Source organism: Thamnophis sirtalis, unplaced genomic scaffold (genome assembly GCF_051295495.1).
Source record: "Thamnophis sirtalis isolate CommonGarterSnake01/CBP01778 unplaced genomic scaffold, rThaSir2_p1.2 scaffold_3, whole genome shotgun sequence".
In the NCBI taxonomy this organism is placed as follows: Eukaryota; Metazoa; Chordata; class Lepidosauria; order Squamata; family Natricidae; genus Thamnophis; species Thamnophis sirtalis.
Window position 1 is genome coordinate 35457127 of NW_028261383.1, and position 16810 is coordinate 35473936.

Sequence of the window (16810 nt, forward strand, 5' to 3'; positions counted from 1 at the left end):
TCCAGAAGTTGTGAATGTTCCAACACTGGAGGTTTATAAGAAGAGATAGGACAACTATTTGTTTGAAATAGAATAGTGTTTCCTGCCTGAGCAGGGAGTTGGATTAGAAGACATCTAAGGTCTCTTCCAACTCTATTACTCTGCTCTGCTCTGCTCTGCTCTGCTCTGCTCTGCTCTGCTCTGCTCTGCTCTGCTCTGCTCTGCTCTGCTCTGCTCTGCTCTACTCTATTGTTTTTCTCTCAGCTGGTTGGTTCGATGATTTGATCTATATTCTGGCAAGAACTCAAAGGAGCTATAGTTAATATGATAATGATATGATATAATAAACTAATAATAATATAATATAATAAACAAGAACTCAACAGTACCTTCTCTTGCAGTTATATTGTCTCCGGGTATAGAAGTCACAGGAATTTCTTAAAGGGAAGATGCTACTTTATGAGCATTAGTGTAACTTGTCACATGAGATGTGGTTGCTGCATTATCATGGATATCTCTTAGCTAATTCTAGTGTGATGGCAGCAGTGCTAAGGAGCTCTGCACATTTTTCAGAGGAAGATTCAGGTGTGACTGCTTGGATAAAGAGAGGAAATGGAAATAGTCTGCCAGTGCCTCCAATTACAGCTTTTTCTTCCTTTCCTCCTCATTTCCCCCCCTGAGAGAGTGTTAATTGTTTTCTTTATGCGTAAAATTTTCTAGGCGTTAAAATTAATGTATTTCTTTTCTGGTGGCCTTTCCAGGATTCCCCAATTAACAAGCTGCTCTATGCCCGTGACATTCCACGCTATAAACAGATGGTGGAAAGGTAAGGAGGAAGATTCAACGGGAGGTCATATATATTCAAAGAAGGGGGACAGGCAGAGGGCAAGCTGGATGCAGCAATAATAAGAAAGGGCCTTTCTCTTCTGCAGGTACTATGCAGATATTCGCCAAACCATCTCAGCCAGCGATCAAGAGATGAATTCTGCCTTGGCAGAGTTGTCACGGGTGAGAATCCTCCCAGCTGAATCCTCCCAGATGTTGGATAACCATTTGTCTGAAGTGGTGTAGGGTTTCCTGCCTAAGCAGGGGGTTGGACTAGAAGACCTCCAAGGTCCCTTCCAACTCTGCTATTATGTTCCATTCCATTCTATCTTATTCAGTGTTGGGTTCTGGCCAGTACGGGCGTACCGATGCCTGCTGGGAGCAGTAGGCACCGTTCCAGTATGGTGCTTCAGAGCCCACCTGCCCGCCCAGGTTCCTTACCTGGTTGCGATGGGATCTGGAACCCACCAATGATTCTATTCTATCCTAAGCTACATCCTTCCTTTTTCTGTACACGTTCCCAGCCAAGGCCTTTATCAGGGCCATTCTTAGAAGCAGCATCAGTGTCCCTTGCCACTTGTGATTTCATTATAGGTAGTCCCTGACTTACGACCAGTTGCTTAGCGACTCTTCCAAGTTATGACTTACCTCACATGACCACACACTTCAGGTGTTTGGCAACACAGCCGTATTAACCCGTTCGCTGCATCCCACACTTGGCTGCATTTTATGACATATTTGCCCCAAACCGTCACTTAACTTCCGGTTTTTGGCAAAACTACACCTGTAACGAAACATTGGTTCACTTAACCCCCACTGTATTTGTTTAACACTGCAGGGTTTTATTTTGCAAGTGCCGCATAAAAGAGTTGTAAAATCAAGTGAGCCCGTAGGGAAGGCTGCCCTGTACTGCAATGATTTGTAGCCTGGACTCTCTTTGAAGATCGTTCGGCAACTTCAGTTTCTTCAAAACAAAAGCTTCAGGGTCGCTCAATGGAATGGGCTGATAAAATCATGTGAAACCAGTGCTTCGCAGATGCTTTGGTGGCCAAGCCATTTCTCCACCTGGTTGGAGATTTCCAACAACCTGAATGGCTGCTGGGGGCAGGGGTAGGGGTAATGGTGAAGGTACCTCTTCTGACCTAGGCTTCACAAAATCACCAAGCAGACTCCTTGTCCCGACAAAACTCCTTTTTATTAAGCTAATGTGAATTCCGCTTATTCACCTCCAGCACAGTCCTGGCAAACAGTCTTTCAAGGGTGAATTTATAAGCACAGACCTTATCAGGCTTGGAGAGCTGCCAGGCCAATACCTTCCGAACGCAAGAAAATACTTGGCAAGGCATCTCTGAGAGTCACGAACAAATCTTCACACTAATTAACAGAACTAATTGTCTCCTGCAAACTCCCCTCACCTTTTGCTCCACTTTATTTCCTATGTGAGGGGCCGTTCATCATCCACCAGTGGCCTTACTCCCAAGTCGACTCCTGTTCTGTAGCTGTTCCCTTCTTCTGACAACTCTGCACATGCGCACACTGGGAACAGGCTCCAGCTGTTCATCTGCCTCACTGATGTCTGACTCTGAAGGCAGCTGATAACTGGCATACGGCTCTGCCCCCCCCCTCTGCCTCCGACACAGAGCCCTCATCAGAGCCTTCCCCAGACTCCAGGACTGGCCCATGTTCCTCCCCAACCTCCTCACTGTCTGAATCTGCTGCCAGCTCCACTGGCTGCTGGTGGGCCACAGCAGTATCTCAAGGAACGTCTCTTCCTTATGAACACGCCCAGGCTGTTTAGTCCTTTTTTGGGTTGTTTTTTTAGGTTCGCTCCCCATGTGAATAAGTCAAGAGTCTGCAAGGGACAGACTTCTCTTAGACACGAGCCCCATCAGGTTTGCTCACCAAAGTCTTTTTGAATGAAGCTTCTATTCCCCCAGGCATTTTCTCTAGTTTATATGCTCACTTTCACCGAGTAGAGCATCTTTGGGAAAATGATGACCTGGATGACTGAGAATCTCCATAAAACTCGGATTAATTCAGATCATCCACAGGCTGCAGGCCTAGCTCTGGTTATGCAGCCCTTGCTCGTCCCTTGGCATCTCCAGCTCAAAGGCTCTGATAAGATATGATGAGCTAGGCATGAAATGGAGAAGAGGCGGCCATTCATCTGCCTTAGTGTAAGGGAGTCTGACTCATTGGCCACCTGGCCTACCCAGCCTGGAACTTGATCTACTGTACTTTGAAACATGGCTTGGTGAGGCTTTTGGCTCCCATAACTAAAAAATAGTTGGTGTCTCTTTGCTTACAGAATTACTCAGGTGAACTCAATTCCTTGGTGGCTCTGCATGAACTCTACAAGTACATCAACAAATACTATGATCAGGTGAGGCTATTTTCCTTCCAGCTTGGGTTTTTGTTTGTTTTGATTTGGTTTGTGGGGGGGAAGGGAGATGTAGAGACCCCATACCCATCGTCCCTATTCTGATTGTGGTGACAAATGGGTGCCAAGAAGATTGTGGCTCTCTTTGGGTGCCCCAGTGGCCAAACCATACCTTCAGATTGTATTCCACCAGGGGTTTTGGAGCATCAGTGACTAAAGAGAAAGCAAGTCCCATCAAGCAATCAGCTTCTTGCGTTCTGTCAAACTGAATTGAATAAACTTAAAACTCCTCTCACTCCATGCCTCAGACATCTGTTTTCATACTTCACCTTGGCTTATGAAAGGGTCAGTAAGGAAAGGAGATCTGGGGATCCATTTTGAGCACAGGGAAGAATCCAGTTCTCCAAATCTGAATGAGCACATTGTATAGTTAGAACATCACCATCCAAAAGGCCCCAAATGCTAGCAAGGAAAAAAGGTCAGTCAAAGCTTCCGGGATTTGGGAAGGTTTAGATCAGGGGTATCAAACTGGGTTTCTTCGAGGGCCAGATGAGCATTGTAATTCTCTTCCACAGGCCGGCTTGGGGGAGTGGGGGAAGGGATGGAGGCCTCCTGCAATACTGCTGGCCAAAATGGGGCACAAAACACTCCCCTCATGCCCCGATTTGGCCAGCAGGGTGCTGCAGGAGGCCCTGTAGGTCGAAAACGGGGCGTGGGGGCCAGGGGTGGGTTCTGGCTGCTGCTACTGCCAGTTCGTTCAGAGATGTGCCGTGCGCACGCTTGATGCACGCTGTGCGTGCATGCACAGTGCAACAAAAAATGCTCTGCGCATGCGCAGAAGGCAAAATCAAAATGGCAGCACTATAGGAAGCCAGTTCAGGGGCACGGCAGGACTGGGTCGCTGCCAGTTCCAGTAACCCGGGCCGCCAAGTTACTACCGGTTCAGCTGAACCAGTCCGAACCGGTAGGAACCCACCTCTGGTGGGGGGCATTTTGGCTGTCCGAGGCACTGCCGCCCTGTCCTTTGCTATTTTCAGGCTGGCCCTGAGGGCCAGATTGAAGTCCCTCACAGGCCAGATCCAGCCCCCGGGCCTTGAGACTGTCTCATAGGACACATCTCTACAAGCGAGAGAGTCCTTCCTTTGAGGCGTTCCCTCAGACATCCAGGCCTGATGGTGAAGGCGATCCCTGGTTAATAGCTCTGGTTCTGCCCACAGATCATCACAGCCTTGGAGGAAGACCCGACCGCACAGAAAATGCAGCTGGGGTATCGCCTGCAACAGATCGCCGCAGCCGTGGAGAACAAAGTCACAGACTTGTGAGGTGTCCAAGGGACAGTTCGGGTAGAAAGAAAACAGACAGCACCCACCGCCGTCCCAACTGAGGCTCTATGCTGAGGTGGAGAGAAGCAGCAGCAGAAGCAGCAGCAGCAGAGAGTCAGGAAATGCCAAGGGCGAGGAGGTGCCAGAGAACTACTTTTTTTTTAAACAGACTCTTTTTTAAAAAAAAAAATAACACTTAAAGTAAAACGATAATAATGAACTTGTGCCCAGAAGCCGAAAGGCTCCATCAGATGAACTGAGCCATTTTCAGCCAGGAGGCCAGATGTTATGAATGTGCCAAGGAGAGTTAGAGAACAGTGCAGCTGTGAGGGATGCTGGATCTTCACACACACACAAACACAGACAGAGAGACAGACACACACACACCCTCTGAAGAAAGAGGTGGGAACCTGAACTCTCATGGAGCTTCCTATGGACTTTCTTGGATTCCTTAGCGAGAGCATCCTACTGGCTCAACATGGGGAGATTCACCCCTCCTTGCTGCGCTTGGGAGTCTCAACACCCAGCGAGACGTACTTTCCTCTGGAATGATGGGGGATGAGCCAAGAAGAGCACAACGGACAAAGGATACAGGCAGAGGAAGGAAGATCCATCTCCCAACTGGCAGAAATCCCTGAAAGATTGGGGGGGGGGGAATCGCCTCCCTTCCTCCCACCTACCCCCTCAAGACGGTCCTGAAATTCCCTGGGCGTGTGCCTTCCTGTAGCTGCTGCTTCCGGCCCTTGCCCCGCTCTGCTTTCCTCAAAGCACAAACGACACGACCACCACTGGCCTTGCCTTCCCGACAATGAACCGGGGGGGGGGGGGGGGGGCTGCCAATCGCTCTGCAGAGAAGAGGGGAGGCCTGTAGGAGCTTCAAGGTTTTGAGGTCCCTCCCTTGCCCCTTTGGGTTAGCATTTCTCGAGTAAACCCCCTTCCTCCTGAGAGGTTCCTTCTTCCTAGGCACCTGATTCCACCCTTCCTCCCCCTTTAGAGACTTTCCCACCTTTTTTTCAGACGCTTCTCGGAAGGATGACAAAGCTGGGGATTTGCCAGCTTTGATTTTTCTCCTTCACCCTGGCAGGTTTTGCTATTTGTATGCCCATTTGTTGCTATGCTCTCCTCCTCCTCCTCCTCCCCCCCCTCCTGTCTCTTTGAGAGCAGCTAGATTTACAGGCATTGGCAGACAGTAATGTTGATCTCCATGTCGTGACAGGCACCGCCTGCTGATTTTTGTAACTTAATCTGCTATTAAAGAACAGGGGGGGAAGCCAAGCAGAGTGCACACACACATACACACACACACACACACACACACTTTTCTGGGGCCAGCTTTATTCTGATTAAAATTAAACCTCAGCGATGGGTTGGTGCGTTGCCTAATTGTTCCCCAGTCCTTTCTATTGAGAGATGAGGTGAGCTCACCAGCGCTCTTAATTTCATTTCCTTTGTCTCTCTTTGTCTCTTCTCTTTGTCCATTATCTGTTAGTAACCCAAATCCAGGGGGAAAAGAACCCTTCCGTGCTCCAGTCAGCTATGCTCTGATAGATTGGGATCTTTCCTCATTACTAGTTTAATCCAATACCAGAAATAATTTCATTTTGCCATTCGGTATCACAGGCTTCTTCAGAGCTCTGCAAACCCTCTAGTACAACTCGATTTCATTGAGGGCTGCATCAGGGTTGCATTTGACCTTGAGGGGGGGGGAGATGGAGTGGACGTGGGAAGGGTGGGCATGGCCAGCTCGACGCCACTCACGTCGGGGGCATTTGTGGTGGCCTGAGTGCTCTGCCAGAGAAAACGGGCTTCTGAGCTCTGTTTTAGGCTGCTACAGCCTCCTGCAATCCTCTGCCAGTGAAAACAGAGCTTGGGAGGGCTGCATGCAGCCCTGCCGAGCTCCATTTTCGCTGGCAGAGTCAGAATGGGCCAGTCCTTTGCTGTTTCTAGGGCAGCCCCACGGGCCAAATCTAAGCACTCTGTGGGGTGGATCCAGGGGCTCGGGCCTTGAGTTTGACACCCCTGCTCTAGTAGCATTACAATCTTTTGGGTGGGATTGTGCACAAACAGGTGGAAGTGGCAGTCACGCAAATACTCTCACTTTTGTAGGTATAGGCAGCAGCAACTAACTTTTATTGCTTTGGTGAGATACACTAATGGCAGCTTTTGAGTTCAACCAGTTTTCAAGAATGTGGCTCAACTTTTAAAAAAACCAACGCAAAACCAACTACATATTGTGTTTTGGGACAAAAGTACGTTGACCGCTTGGGGAGAAAATGAAATGTCACGTAAGAAATATCTAAGCAGCCTACTTGCAGAGAGTTTTTATTTATGCCATTATTTAAAATCAGCTACCAGAGAGAGGGATTTGGATTGAATATATGGACACTGCTGGGAGATAGTTTTTGCCCTGTGCAATTTCCTAAATGAATGCAGCCCTGATATTGTTCTTACCCTGTGGGATTGGGGAAACGCAGACGCTGTCTGAGGCTGATGTATGTTTTCACACGTGTAACCAAACCTTAGTTTCTAGGCAGGGAGATTTAAAGGAGAATCTCACAAGGTAGTAAGGAAAATGAGCCACCATTTCAAGTTTTTCTCTTTCCTAACTATTTTTGAAAGTTTCCCTCTGTGGCCAACTGCTTTTTCAGAAAGAGATTGAACACTACAAACGCATTTAGCATTTATGTAAATAGGAATTGTATAAAAAGATCCCGTATCGATGGGAATTCATTGGATGCCTCTAACAGCACACAGGAATCTCTGTACTTTTTTGTCTCCTGAGTCAAATATCCATAACAAGACAGGAAGGTGTGAGAAAGGCATGGGATATCCCAAAGATGCTTTTTTCAAGAGGCAACTGGACTTCCTTTGTTTTCCTTGAAGACGTTTCGCTTCTCATCCACGAAGCTTCTTCAGCTCTGAAGTCCAGTTGTCTCTTGAAAAAGCACCTTTGGGACAACCATGACCTGGATGACTGAGAACCCCCATAGACGAGGCATGGGATTTGTTTGATCTGAGCTGGGAACACTCAAAATGGTGCGGGCTATTTTGAGCGTTCCCAGCTCAGATCAAAATAATCCCGACCTTCTCACGTACCTTCCTCTCCTCCTAATAGATACAGGTCAACCTGCTCTTGAAGCCGAAAGAAATGGAGAAGTTTCACCATCTCCCCCTTTTCTTGGCTGGCCTTTGATGGGTATTTAATAGCAGCCCTGAACGACAGATACGGGTAGGTGATAATACTTCAATTCTCATGCCACAGAAAGCTTGACCCGCTGATAGCAGCAGAATAATCAGGCTGGACCACAACAGGACTTGTTTAACAAAGCAAGGCTGCAGCTGCTCTCCTTTTTACAGCAGCAACTCTGTTTTGGCAGCAAGTCCAAGCATGATACATTAGTAATTTACCTTCAGCAAGGTGTGTGGTTGACTTTAGTTTTTTTCCCCCTATATACAAGTACTGTATTTTTCGGAGTATAACACACATCTTTTTCCCTCAAAAAAGAGGCTGAAAATTTGGGTGCGTCTTATACACTGAATATAGCATTTTTTTGCCTCCTGAAACCCCGCCCACTTCACCAAAATTGCCGTTCATAGCCTTATGGAGGCTTTCAGAGAGCTCCTGGGGGCTGGAGAGGGCAGAAATGAGCAAAAAATGGGCCGTTGAACAGGAGCCAGTTTAGTTTAGTTTAGTTTTATTAATATTTGTAGGCCGCCCTTTTCCCTGAGGGGACTCAGGGCGGCTCACAGAAAACCAGGGAGGGGGGGAATACAACATTAAGACAACAACATATAATAAAATAGTAGCCAGGAATACTCTACAAGCCTCCTAAGGGCTATTCATGCCTTTTTTTTTAAGGGCTGTTTTGGGAGGTTTGCAGAGTCCTCGACTTAACAACTTTTTGTTTAGGGACTGTTCGGCACCGAAAAAAGTGACTTATGATCATTTTTCACACTTACAACCAGGGGTGGGTTCCTGCCAGTTCTAACCTCTTCTATAGAAGAGGTTCCATGAATCTACCGTGCCGTTTAGAACCAGTTCCAGCTCCCTCCCCCCGCCCGTCCGCACCACGCTTGCTCCGCCTGCCGCTCATTGATTGGCTGGCTCACCAATTGCCCTGCCCGCCTCTAAGAGTCCTATCTAAACCTTAAAGTCTTAAAACTGTCAACTTTGAACACCCCTGGGTTTTTTTTTCTAAAAGGTTAGGGGTGCAAGGGTCTTGTAACTTGACAGCTTTAAGACTTGCACACTTCAATGCCAGAGTTCCTGAGCCAACATGACTGGAGGAGGAATTCTGGGAGTTGAAGTCCACAAGTCCTAAAGCTGTCAAGTTTGAACACCCCTGGGGGGGAGGGGTTCTAAAGGGTTAGGTGTGCAAGGGTCTTGTAACTTGACAGCTTTAAGACTGGCGTGCTTCAAATGCCAGAGTTTCTAAGCCAACATTTTGGTTGCTAAGCAAGAGCGTTAAGTGTGTTTCACCACATTTTACAAGTTGGCCATGCCCACCTAGTCACATGACTGCTAAACCACTCCCACCCAGTCACATGGCTAGCAAGCCACTCCCACAAAGCAAGCCACAACTACACAAGAGATTCTAAAAAAGTTTGAAACCCACCATTGCTTACAACTATTGTGGCATCCTCATGATCACATGATCAAAATTTGGACCCTTGACAATGGACTCATATTTATGATGGTTGCAGTGTCCTGGGGTCTCACGTGATCCCCTTTTGCAAACCTACTGGCAAGCAAGGTCATTGGGGAAGCTGGATTCACTTAACCCTGTGACTAATGTTAACAATTGCAGGGATTCACTTAACAACTGTGGTTGTAAAATGGGGCAAAACTCACGGAAGAACACTCTTGCTTAGCAACAGAAATTTTGGGCTCAGTTGTGGTCGGGGGCTGACTGTATAGTGCAGGAAGGGCTTCCAACCCTGAAGGCTACAGAAAATGGCCGTGGCTACTGAGGAAAGGGCTCCCCAATTTTAAATTTGGGGAGAGTTGCAAAGGTGTTATACTGCTTCTATTTTGGCCCTTTTGCATTCTGAGCCAATAATCTGCCTCTTTCTTTCTTTCGCATTCTGATTCAGCTCCTTCCTACTCACCCCTACAAATCTGCTCTCTTTAACTGATTGGAGGATTAGATCATTATTAATCTGAAAACCTTGATGGACAACCCCAGCCTGATTTTCCTTATGATTGTTGTTGTTCCATAGTATAATGTTATTGTAGATACTGCTCTGAGCAAAGTAGGGATTTTTATCATGAAATGAGAAGTTTTGTCTGTAAATAATCAGCTTAGATTCCAGATGACTTTTATGACAGAGCAAAATTCTTACGTGGTAATTCAATAAACTTTAATATACAATACAGAATGTGGCTCCCTTCTCCTTGTTAATTGGCTTCCTTCCGTATGCATCAGATCTTCCAAGGGGGAATGTGAGGAAAAATCAGTGATTGTTTTTTTTACTGGATTTATTTTTGCCTTTTTTTTTTTGCAGTAGACATCCATAAAATTAGCAGATAACAGGGAAGAGCATCAGCTCACTTGCACTAAGTTTTAATGTAGTTTATAGAGTGTATGAATGAGATATTGTAATTTGCTGACTGCTGTTTATGACATATTTGTAAAGCAATTGCTGTGATTTGTCCAATAAAACAAGACTTAAAGTAGTATATGAACCTAAGTGCCACCATGATTTGAAACAATTGTAGATATCGCGTTTAAAGCAGGATATTGATAATCTGGAATCAAGTCTTATCAAGAGAAATCATACAATATGATATTTTATTCCTCAACAAGAAATGATAAAGGGGCAGTGATTCAGTTCACACATCATACTGAGACACAGAAGGGGCCTATTATGGGTGAGCTCCATTATTTTGACTTTATAAACCATGTCTTATGGTTCAGTGTCCCAGAACAATAGCTGAGTCCTAAAATCCTTGGTTACGGCCAAGTAATTGTTTATAAAGTTGCAATTCTTAATGGGACAGATGTGGGAAAGTACTAAATGTCTGATTTCTGATTGTGTGCCATCAAGTTATCAACTCTTAGCAACCATATAACATGGCAGTTTATTCCTAACTCGTTTTTGAAGTCTGCCATTTTTGCACTTATCACCACTGTAATTGAGTCTATCCTCCTGCTGTTGATTGTCCTTTTCTTCCACCTTTCCCAGCATTTGAGCCTTTTCTGGAGAGCTACATCTTTGTATCATGTGTCCAAAAGAGGATAAGCCAAGCCAATTATTTGGACCTCGAGTAAGAGGATTTCATGATTCATTGGTTTGGGTGTTTTGGCTCTTCATGGTACTCTTAGTCTTCAAAAGCGTCAATATCCTTCCCATCCTTCTTCAAAGTCCAGCTTTTGCTTCCATAGATTCTCACAGCTTGTGTGATCCTGATTTTTGTAGATATACTATAGCAGGGGTCTCCAACCTTGGCAACTTTAAGACTTGTGGGCTTCAATTCCCAGAATTCCTCAGCCAGCTAGCTGAGGAATTCTGGGAATTGAAGTCCACAAGTAGCTGGCTGAGGAATTCTGGGAATTGAAGCCCACAAGTGTCAAAGTTGCTAAGGTTGGAGACCCCTGCACTATAGACACATCACAGCATTTAAATATTTTTTCCAGGGCCCTCATGGTTGTTTTCCAAGTGCTAGTCTTATTTTATTTCTTGAGTGCTTGTTCCTTCAATAGTAAACACAGATCAGCACTTGATTGATCCTAAAAGGCAGAAGCTACTCATAGGATGGGAGAATAATATTATTTGTATTACACTGTAAGGAAGCTACACTTATTTTGAGTTTTGGCTCCTTTCTATGGCTGTTTGAACGGCAGACTGATGCAGAAAACGTTGGGCATTGCTCAACCCACCTGTGACCGATTAAAATGCAATCAAACATGTCACTGCTCCAGTGGTGAAATTCCTTTTTTTTTACTACAGGTTCTGTGGGTGACACTTATTTTGAGTTTTGGCTCCTTTCTATGGCTGTTTGAACGGCAGACTGATGCAGAAAACGTTGGGCATTGCTCAACCCACCTGTGACCGATTAAAATGCAATCAAACATGTCACTGCTCCAGTGGTGAAATTCCATTATTTTTACTACAGGTTCTGTGGGTGTGATTTGGTGGGCGTGGCAGGGGAAGAATACTGCAAAATCTCCATTCCCTCCCCACTTCTGGGGGAAGGATATTATAAAATCCACATTCCCTCCCCACTTTAGGGCCAGCTAGAGGTAGTATTTGCCGGTTCTCTGAACTACACAAATTTTCCACTACCGGTTCTCCAGAACCTGTCAGAACCTGCTAAATTTCACCCCTACACGGCTCCCTATGATGAAAGAACTAAAGTCCATCCATCTGAATGTATTTGAAAGACTCCATATATAATGGAGTAAATATATTTTCTTTTCTTTTAAATGGTGGAACACAATCGAACTAATATTTTTTTTAGTGTCGGGCTGCATACAAGTTTTAATTTTTATTACCCTTACACTGTGCCGAGGTGGCACAGTGGTTAGAGTGCAGCACTGCAGCCACTTCAACTGACTGCTAAGCTGCAGTTCGGCGGTTCAAATCTCACCGGCTCAAAGGTTGACTCAGCCTTCCATCCTTCCGAGGTGGGTAAAATGAGGACCCAGACTATGGGGGCGATATGCTGACTCTGTAAACCGCTTAGAGAGGGCTGAAAGCCCTATGAAGCGGTATATAAGTCTAACTGCTATTGCTATTGCTATTATTTAGGTCCTAATTACAAACAGGAATGCCAATAAGCTTCAATATAACTTTTCCAAATTATTCCACTCAAATTTCATTTGCTCTAGGATAATCTTAAGGTTACCAGATCTGGATTGCCGAACTGCTCAGTGCCACTGCAATTTCCCCTTTGCTGCCATACAGAGGCCGTCTGGATTTTTGCCGCTCAGATCATGTGTAGCCCTAGCAACGCAAGCTTGCTTCGAGGAGACATTCCCAAGTATCACACCTTCCAGTCTCCGCTATAAATTGCTGACAACAACAATAATGAAGCCCTTAGGGCCCAGGTGCTGCTTTACGAAGCAGCCTGCCCTAATCCTTCTGTGTCGCTTTAAAACCTGCCAGGTGGTGGTGGGGAAAACATTCTCTGTCTGACCATGAAGCAGTTCCTTCGGCCGGCCTCTTTTTCGTACTAGTGCTTGAAGGAAAGCAACCTGGCCTTTCAAGGCAAATGGGCGAAAGGAAGACTGTCACCACGCAGTGGTCTTGGCACGACGGGCGCCCACGGCTTGGCGCATCCCGGAGAGAATCAGAATCAGAATAGAGCTGGAAGGGATCTTGGAGGTTTTCTAGTCCAGCCCCCTCCTCCAGCAGGAAATCCAATGCCATTTCAGACCAATGACTGTCCAGCCTCTTCTTAAAAACCTCCAGTGATGAAGCACCCACAACTTCTGAAGGCAAGCGGTTCCACTGGTTAATTGTCCACACACTGTTAGGAAGCTTCTCTTCAGTTCTAGGTTGCTTCTCTCCTTGATTAGTTTCCACCCATTATTTCTTGTCCTACCCTCTGGGTGGTTTGGAGAAGAAACTGATGCCTTCTTCTTTGTGGCTTTCTGGTGAAGCTGCGCGCCTAGACCCGCTTCCTGGATTGGGAGGGGAGCTCGGTATTGGACAGATGCGGCGGGAGAATCTAGCTAGTTTGGATATGGAGAGAAAGGGCCATGGGACCGAGGCGGGGGGGGGGCAGTTGAGCTGGGTGGCATTTTTGATGGATCTAGTCATCGAGGCAGAGGCGCTTTTCCCGCCGAAGGATCCTTTTTCCCCACAGTATCTGAGGGATCTTCCTCCGCGTGGCCTGGGTTTAGTCGACGCGGGCGCCACATCTGCCGGGTCCCTTCATCCCGTGAGCTCGGAGAGGGGATCCCAGCGTCACACAAAGCGGGAGAGATGCGTGGCTTCCCACGGGCAGCAAATCGTTCGCCTGATTTCGTTCGGTGGTTTTATTGCCCAACAAGGGGATTGAGAAGCAGCATCCGGGCAGGGCCCTTGCGGGATTTCCTGCCTCGTCCAAAGTATGCGCCATGACGGGCGCCTTTCAACTCCGTGGTGCAAATCAAACCCGGTCTCATTCGGACGGAGCATCAGCTCTCGGTTCAGCAACAGTTCGCGTTTACGCGGCTGCCACATTTAGGCTGCCAAAACCAGATGGTCGCGAGGTGGCAGCCGAGAGCTTCTGTGTCCCCTTATTTCGCCCCGCAGCGGCTCCGCGGGTTTTTTGCCTTCCTCATCCGACGACCTTTCATGCAAAGCAGCCAACACGGTAAGGTTGGGTTAGGAGGTATTGCTGAGGAAACTCTACCATTTTGATGTAGGAAACAATAGTCCTAACAGGTAGAATAAAATGAGCGTCTGAAACTTGGTGCTTGTCCAGATGGTTGTTCCTTCCCCAAAAAACATTTTAAAAAATAAGATATGTTCGCTTCTGCCCTGACATCTGCAATCCATTGACTTCAATTCTACAAGCAACCGGAACTGCCCGACCCCATTTGGCTGGTCTAGCATGTTGTGGGAACCTGGCCACCTCCTAAAGGAAGGGGGCTTGAGGAGTAGAGAAGTTGGCAGTTATTTATTAATTTAATAAATTTATATGCTACCCATCTCACTGTCCAATATTTCAAGTGACAGCCCAGCTTTTCTCATTGCCATGAAATGGGTTTCCCCCCCCCCCTCAGGTCGTTTTCAAACTCAAATTTTATTTTGTCAGCTTCTCCCCTCATACCAAATCTAACTCTTCTATTTACAGTAGTTTTTATGGTATTATGCTGCTATCAGACAGACTGACAGAAAGAAAGACAGATGATAGTTCTGAATCCCTTTACATATTTTCTTCTGTATTCTTAGCATCTATAAGTGACCTGCTGGGCAAATGCTTTAAAACATGGTTTGTTTAACCATGTTTTGCTAAAACAAATCATAAACTGGCTCAGTTTCCCTGTTAGAACTGTAGGAAGTTATCACCCAGCCCTCTCCCAGAAAAATGAAATATCCTAGGAAATATTGAAAAGGAAGAAACATGTTTTAAAAGACAGAATAGCTGCCTGCAGCTTCCTGCCCATCCCCCTTTGTCAATGAGCCATTAAAGCCTGTCCACTTTAAATAATAAAGAGTTCTCCCCTTCAGCTCCAGGGGGATGGGATTAAGGCATGATAATATTGGCACTTTACCCAACTCCCCACATGGCATCTGAGAACTCAACCAAACCTGGATTCAAAACGCAGCCTAGAGAGTTGCCCCTGCATGGCCCCATGGAAGTCTGACAACCAATCAGAATACAAGATCAAGATCAAAGGCCAGAGAGGGCATAAAACCAGGGACTCAGCTTCTCTTCCTTCCTTGCCTTCCCTTCTCTTTTCTCCACCAACGTTGAAGCATGTGATGATCACCTTTTCTGTTCAGGGCTCAAGCCATGTGGTCCTGTCCAACATTAAAACCATCTTTCCAAGCAGCCTCCATGTCTCCAGTGTCTTTTTCCCCACTTGGAGCCACATTTCTTCCAACAGAACCAAATACATTAAGCCAACACTAAGGCACCTACATTTTGGCTGTGCATAATTATGAATAACCATCAACATGGGAATCAAAAGTCACCCAATAAAAATGAATCCTGCAAGAATGAGGAGAAATGTATTTTTAATACAACATGTAATTAAGCTTTGGAATTCACTACAATGCTATGCCAGGCTTGCTACCATGTTAGATGGTTGGCCAAAATGGGTTGGACCTCTTGATGAAAGTCCTGGGAATCCATGGTTACATTCTGATCTAGGCTTCCCAAGAGCACGAAGCAGACTCTTCGTCCCGATAAAACCTCTTTTATTTAGGTTAGAAGGGAATTCCTCTCCAGCAAAGTCCCGGCCAACAATCTTTCATGAGATTTCACATCTACAGAGCTTTATCAGGCTTGGAGAGCAGCCAGGCCGATATCTTCCAAACGCCACTCTGTAGCAGACAATACTTGGCAAGAAGTCAGGAACAGATCTTCACTCTAATGAATTGAACTAATTGTCTCCTGCAAGCTCCCCTCCCCTTTCGCTCCTCTTTATTTCCTATGGGAGGGACCACTCACCGTTCACCTATGGCTTTACTCCCGAGTCGGCCCTTGTTCCTTAGCTGTTCCCTTCTCCTGGTAGCTCTGCGCATGCACACATCAGGAACAGGCTCCAGCTGTTCTTCTGCCCCACTGATGTCCAACTCTGAAGGCAGCTGATAACTGTTGGGCAGCCTTGGTCCCCTCTCTGCCTCTGACACAGAGCCCTCATGAGAGCTTTCCCCAGACACCAGGACTGGCCCATGTTCCTCCCCAACCTCTTCATCGTCCAAGTCTGCTGCAAGCTCCGCTGGCGGGCCACAACAGGTTATTACTCACGATGGTGATGTATGATGCCCTTTTGGAGGCCACCTGCCAGCAGACTAATGGGCTTCTTTGTGCAGTTGTTTAGCTACTTTAAGAACAGCCTGCTGGATGAAATGGGCCAGGAGTCTGATCCAGCAGGGCACTTATTTATTTATGACACAAGCATTTCGCACCAGACATTTGTGTAGTGTGGACACAGTGGCCACAAAACCCCAGGGAAAGAGATGTCTTACTAAAATGGAGAAATTTCTTGCAGCCCCTGAACGCTTGGGGATAAAGCAAATGTTTTATCATGCCACCATCAAAATCTGATGGACACTTTTTGGATTAGATCAGACAGATTGGGCTACGCTGGACAAATCTGTCTTTGAAGCAAGATTTCGTCCCCTTCTGCCTTTAGGAGATGTTCATCCAAGAGACTATTGTCGTATTGCACTGGGTTTCTTGAGTGCTGTAAGCGTTTTGGAAAACATAATTTGAAAGGGATGGTTTTTTTAAAAAAAAGGGGGGGCTGTTTTTCTTTTGAATATTTAATTCCTTTGGCTGCTGTGTTTAGAGATTTTGAAAGAGATTTGTATTGTGAATCAAGAAGTCACCAAAGATAGCTCTTCCAGGAACTTGGTAGGGGACTTTTGACAAGCTGGCCCATGTGCAAATCATAGAAATAAGAGAGAGAGAGAGAAGGAGGGAGGGAGAACACTAATCTGATTCATACATGCCAAATAATTAGCTAAAGTAAAACCAGAATTTATCAAATAAACTAGAAGTCAGTGTTTACACACAGTGGACTAAGCCAGAGGTTGTATTCAGCCAGTTTTGACAGGTTCTGGAGAACCAGTAGTGGAAATTTTGAGTAGTTTGGGGAACCTGCAAATAGGCTGGCCCCGCCCCTGATGCCTCCCAGTC

The 16810-nt window shown here is 46.2% G+C and overlaps 1 protein-coding gene across 2 annotated transcripts in view; it reads left to right on the top strand.

The window, feature by feature from the left end:
• Nucleotides 1-5883, top strand: part of PLXNB1 (plexin B1) — a 202393-nt gene extending 196510 nt beyond the window's left edge. For both annotated transcript variants that reach the window (XM_087708667.1, XM_087708666.1), the window contains 4 exons: nt 741-805; nt 912-987; nt 3113-3187; nt 4402-5883. In XM_087708667.1, the coding sequence (XP_087564793.1) occupies nt 741-805; nt 912-987; nt 3113-3187; nt 4402-4506 (321 nt within the window). In that variant the 3' untranslated portion in view covers nt 4507-5883. The remainder of the gene's footprint in view (nt 1-740; nt 806-911; nt 988-3112; nt 3188-4401) is intronic.
• Nucleotides 5884-16810: the final 10927 nt, after the last annotated feature.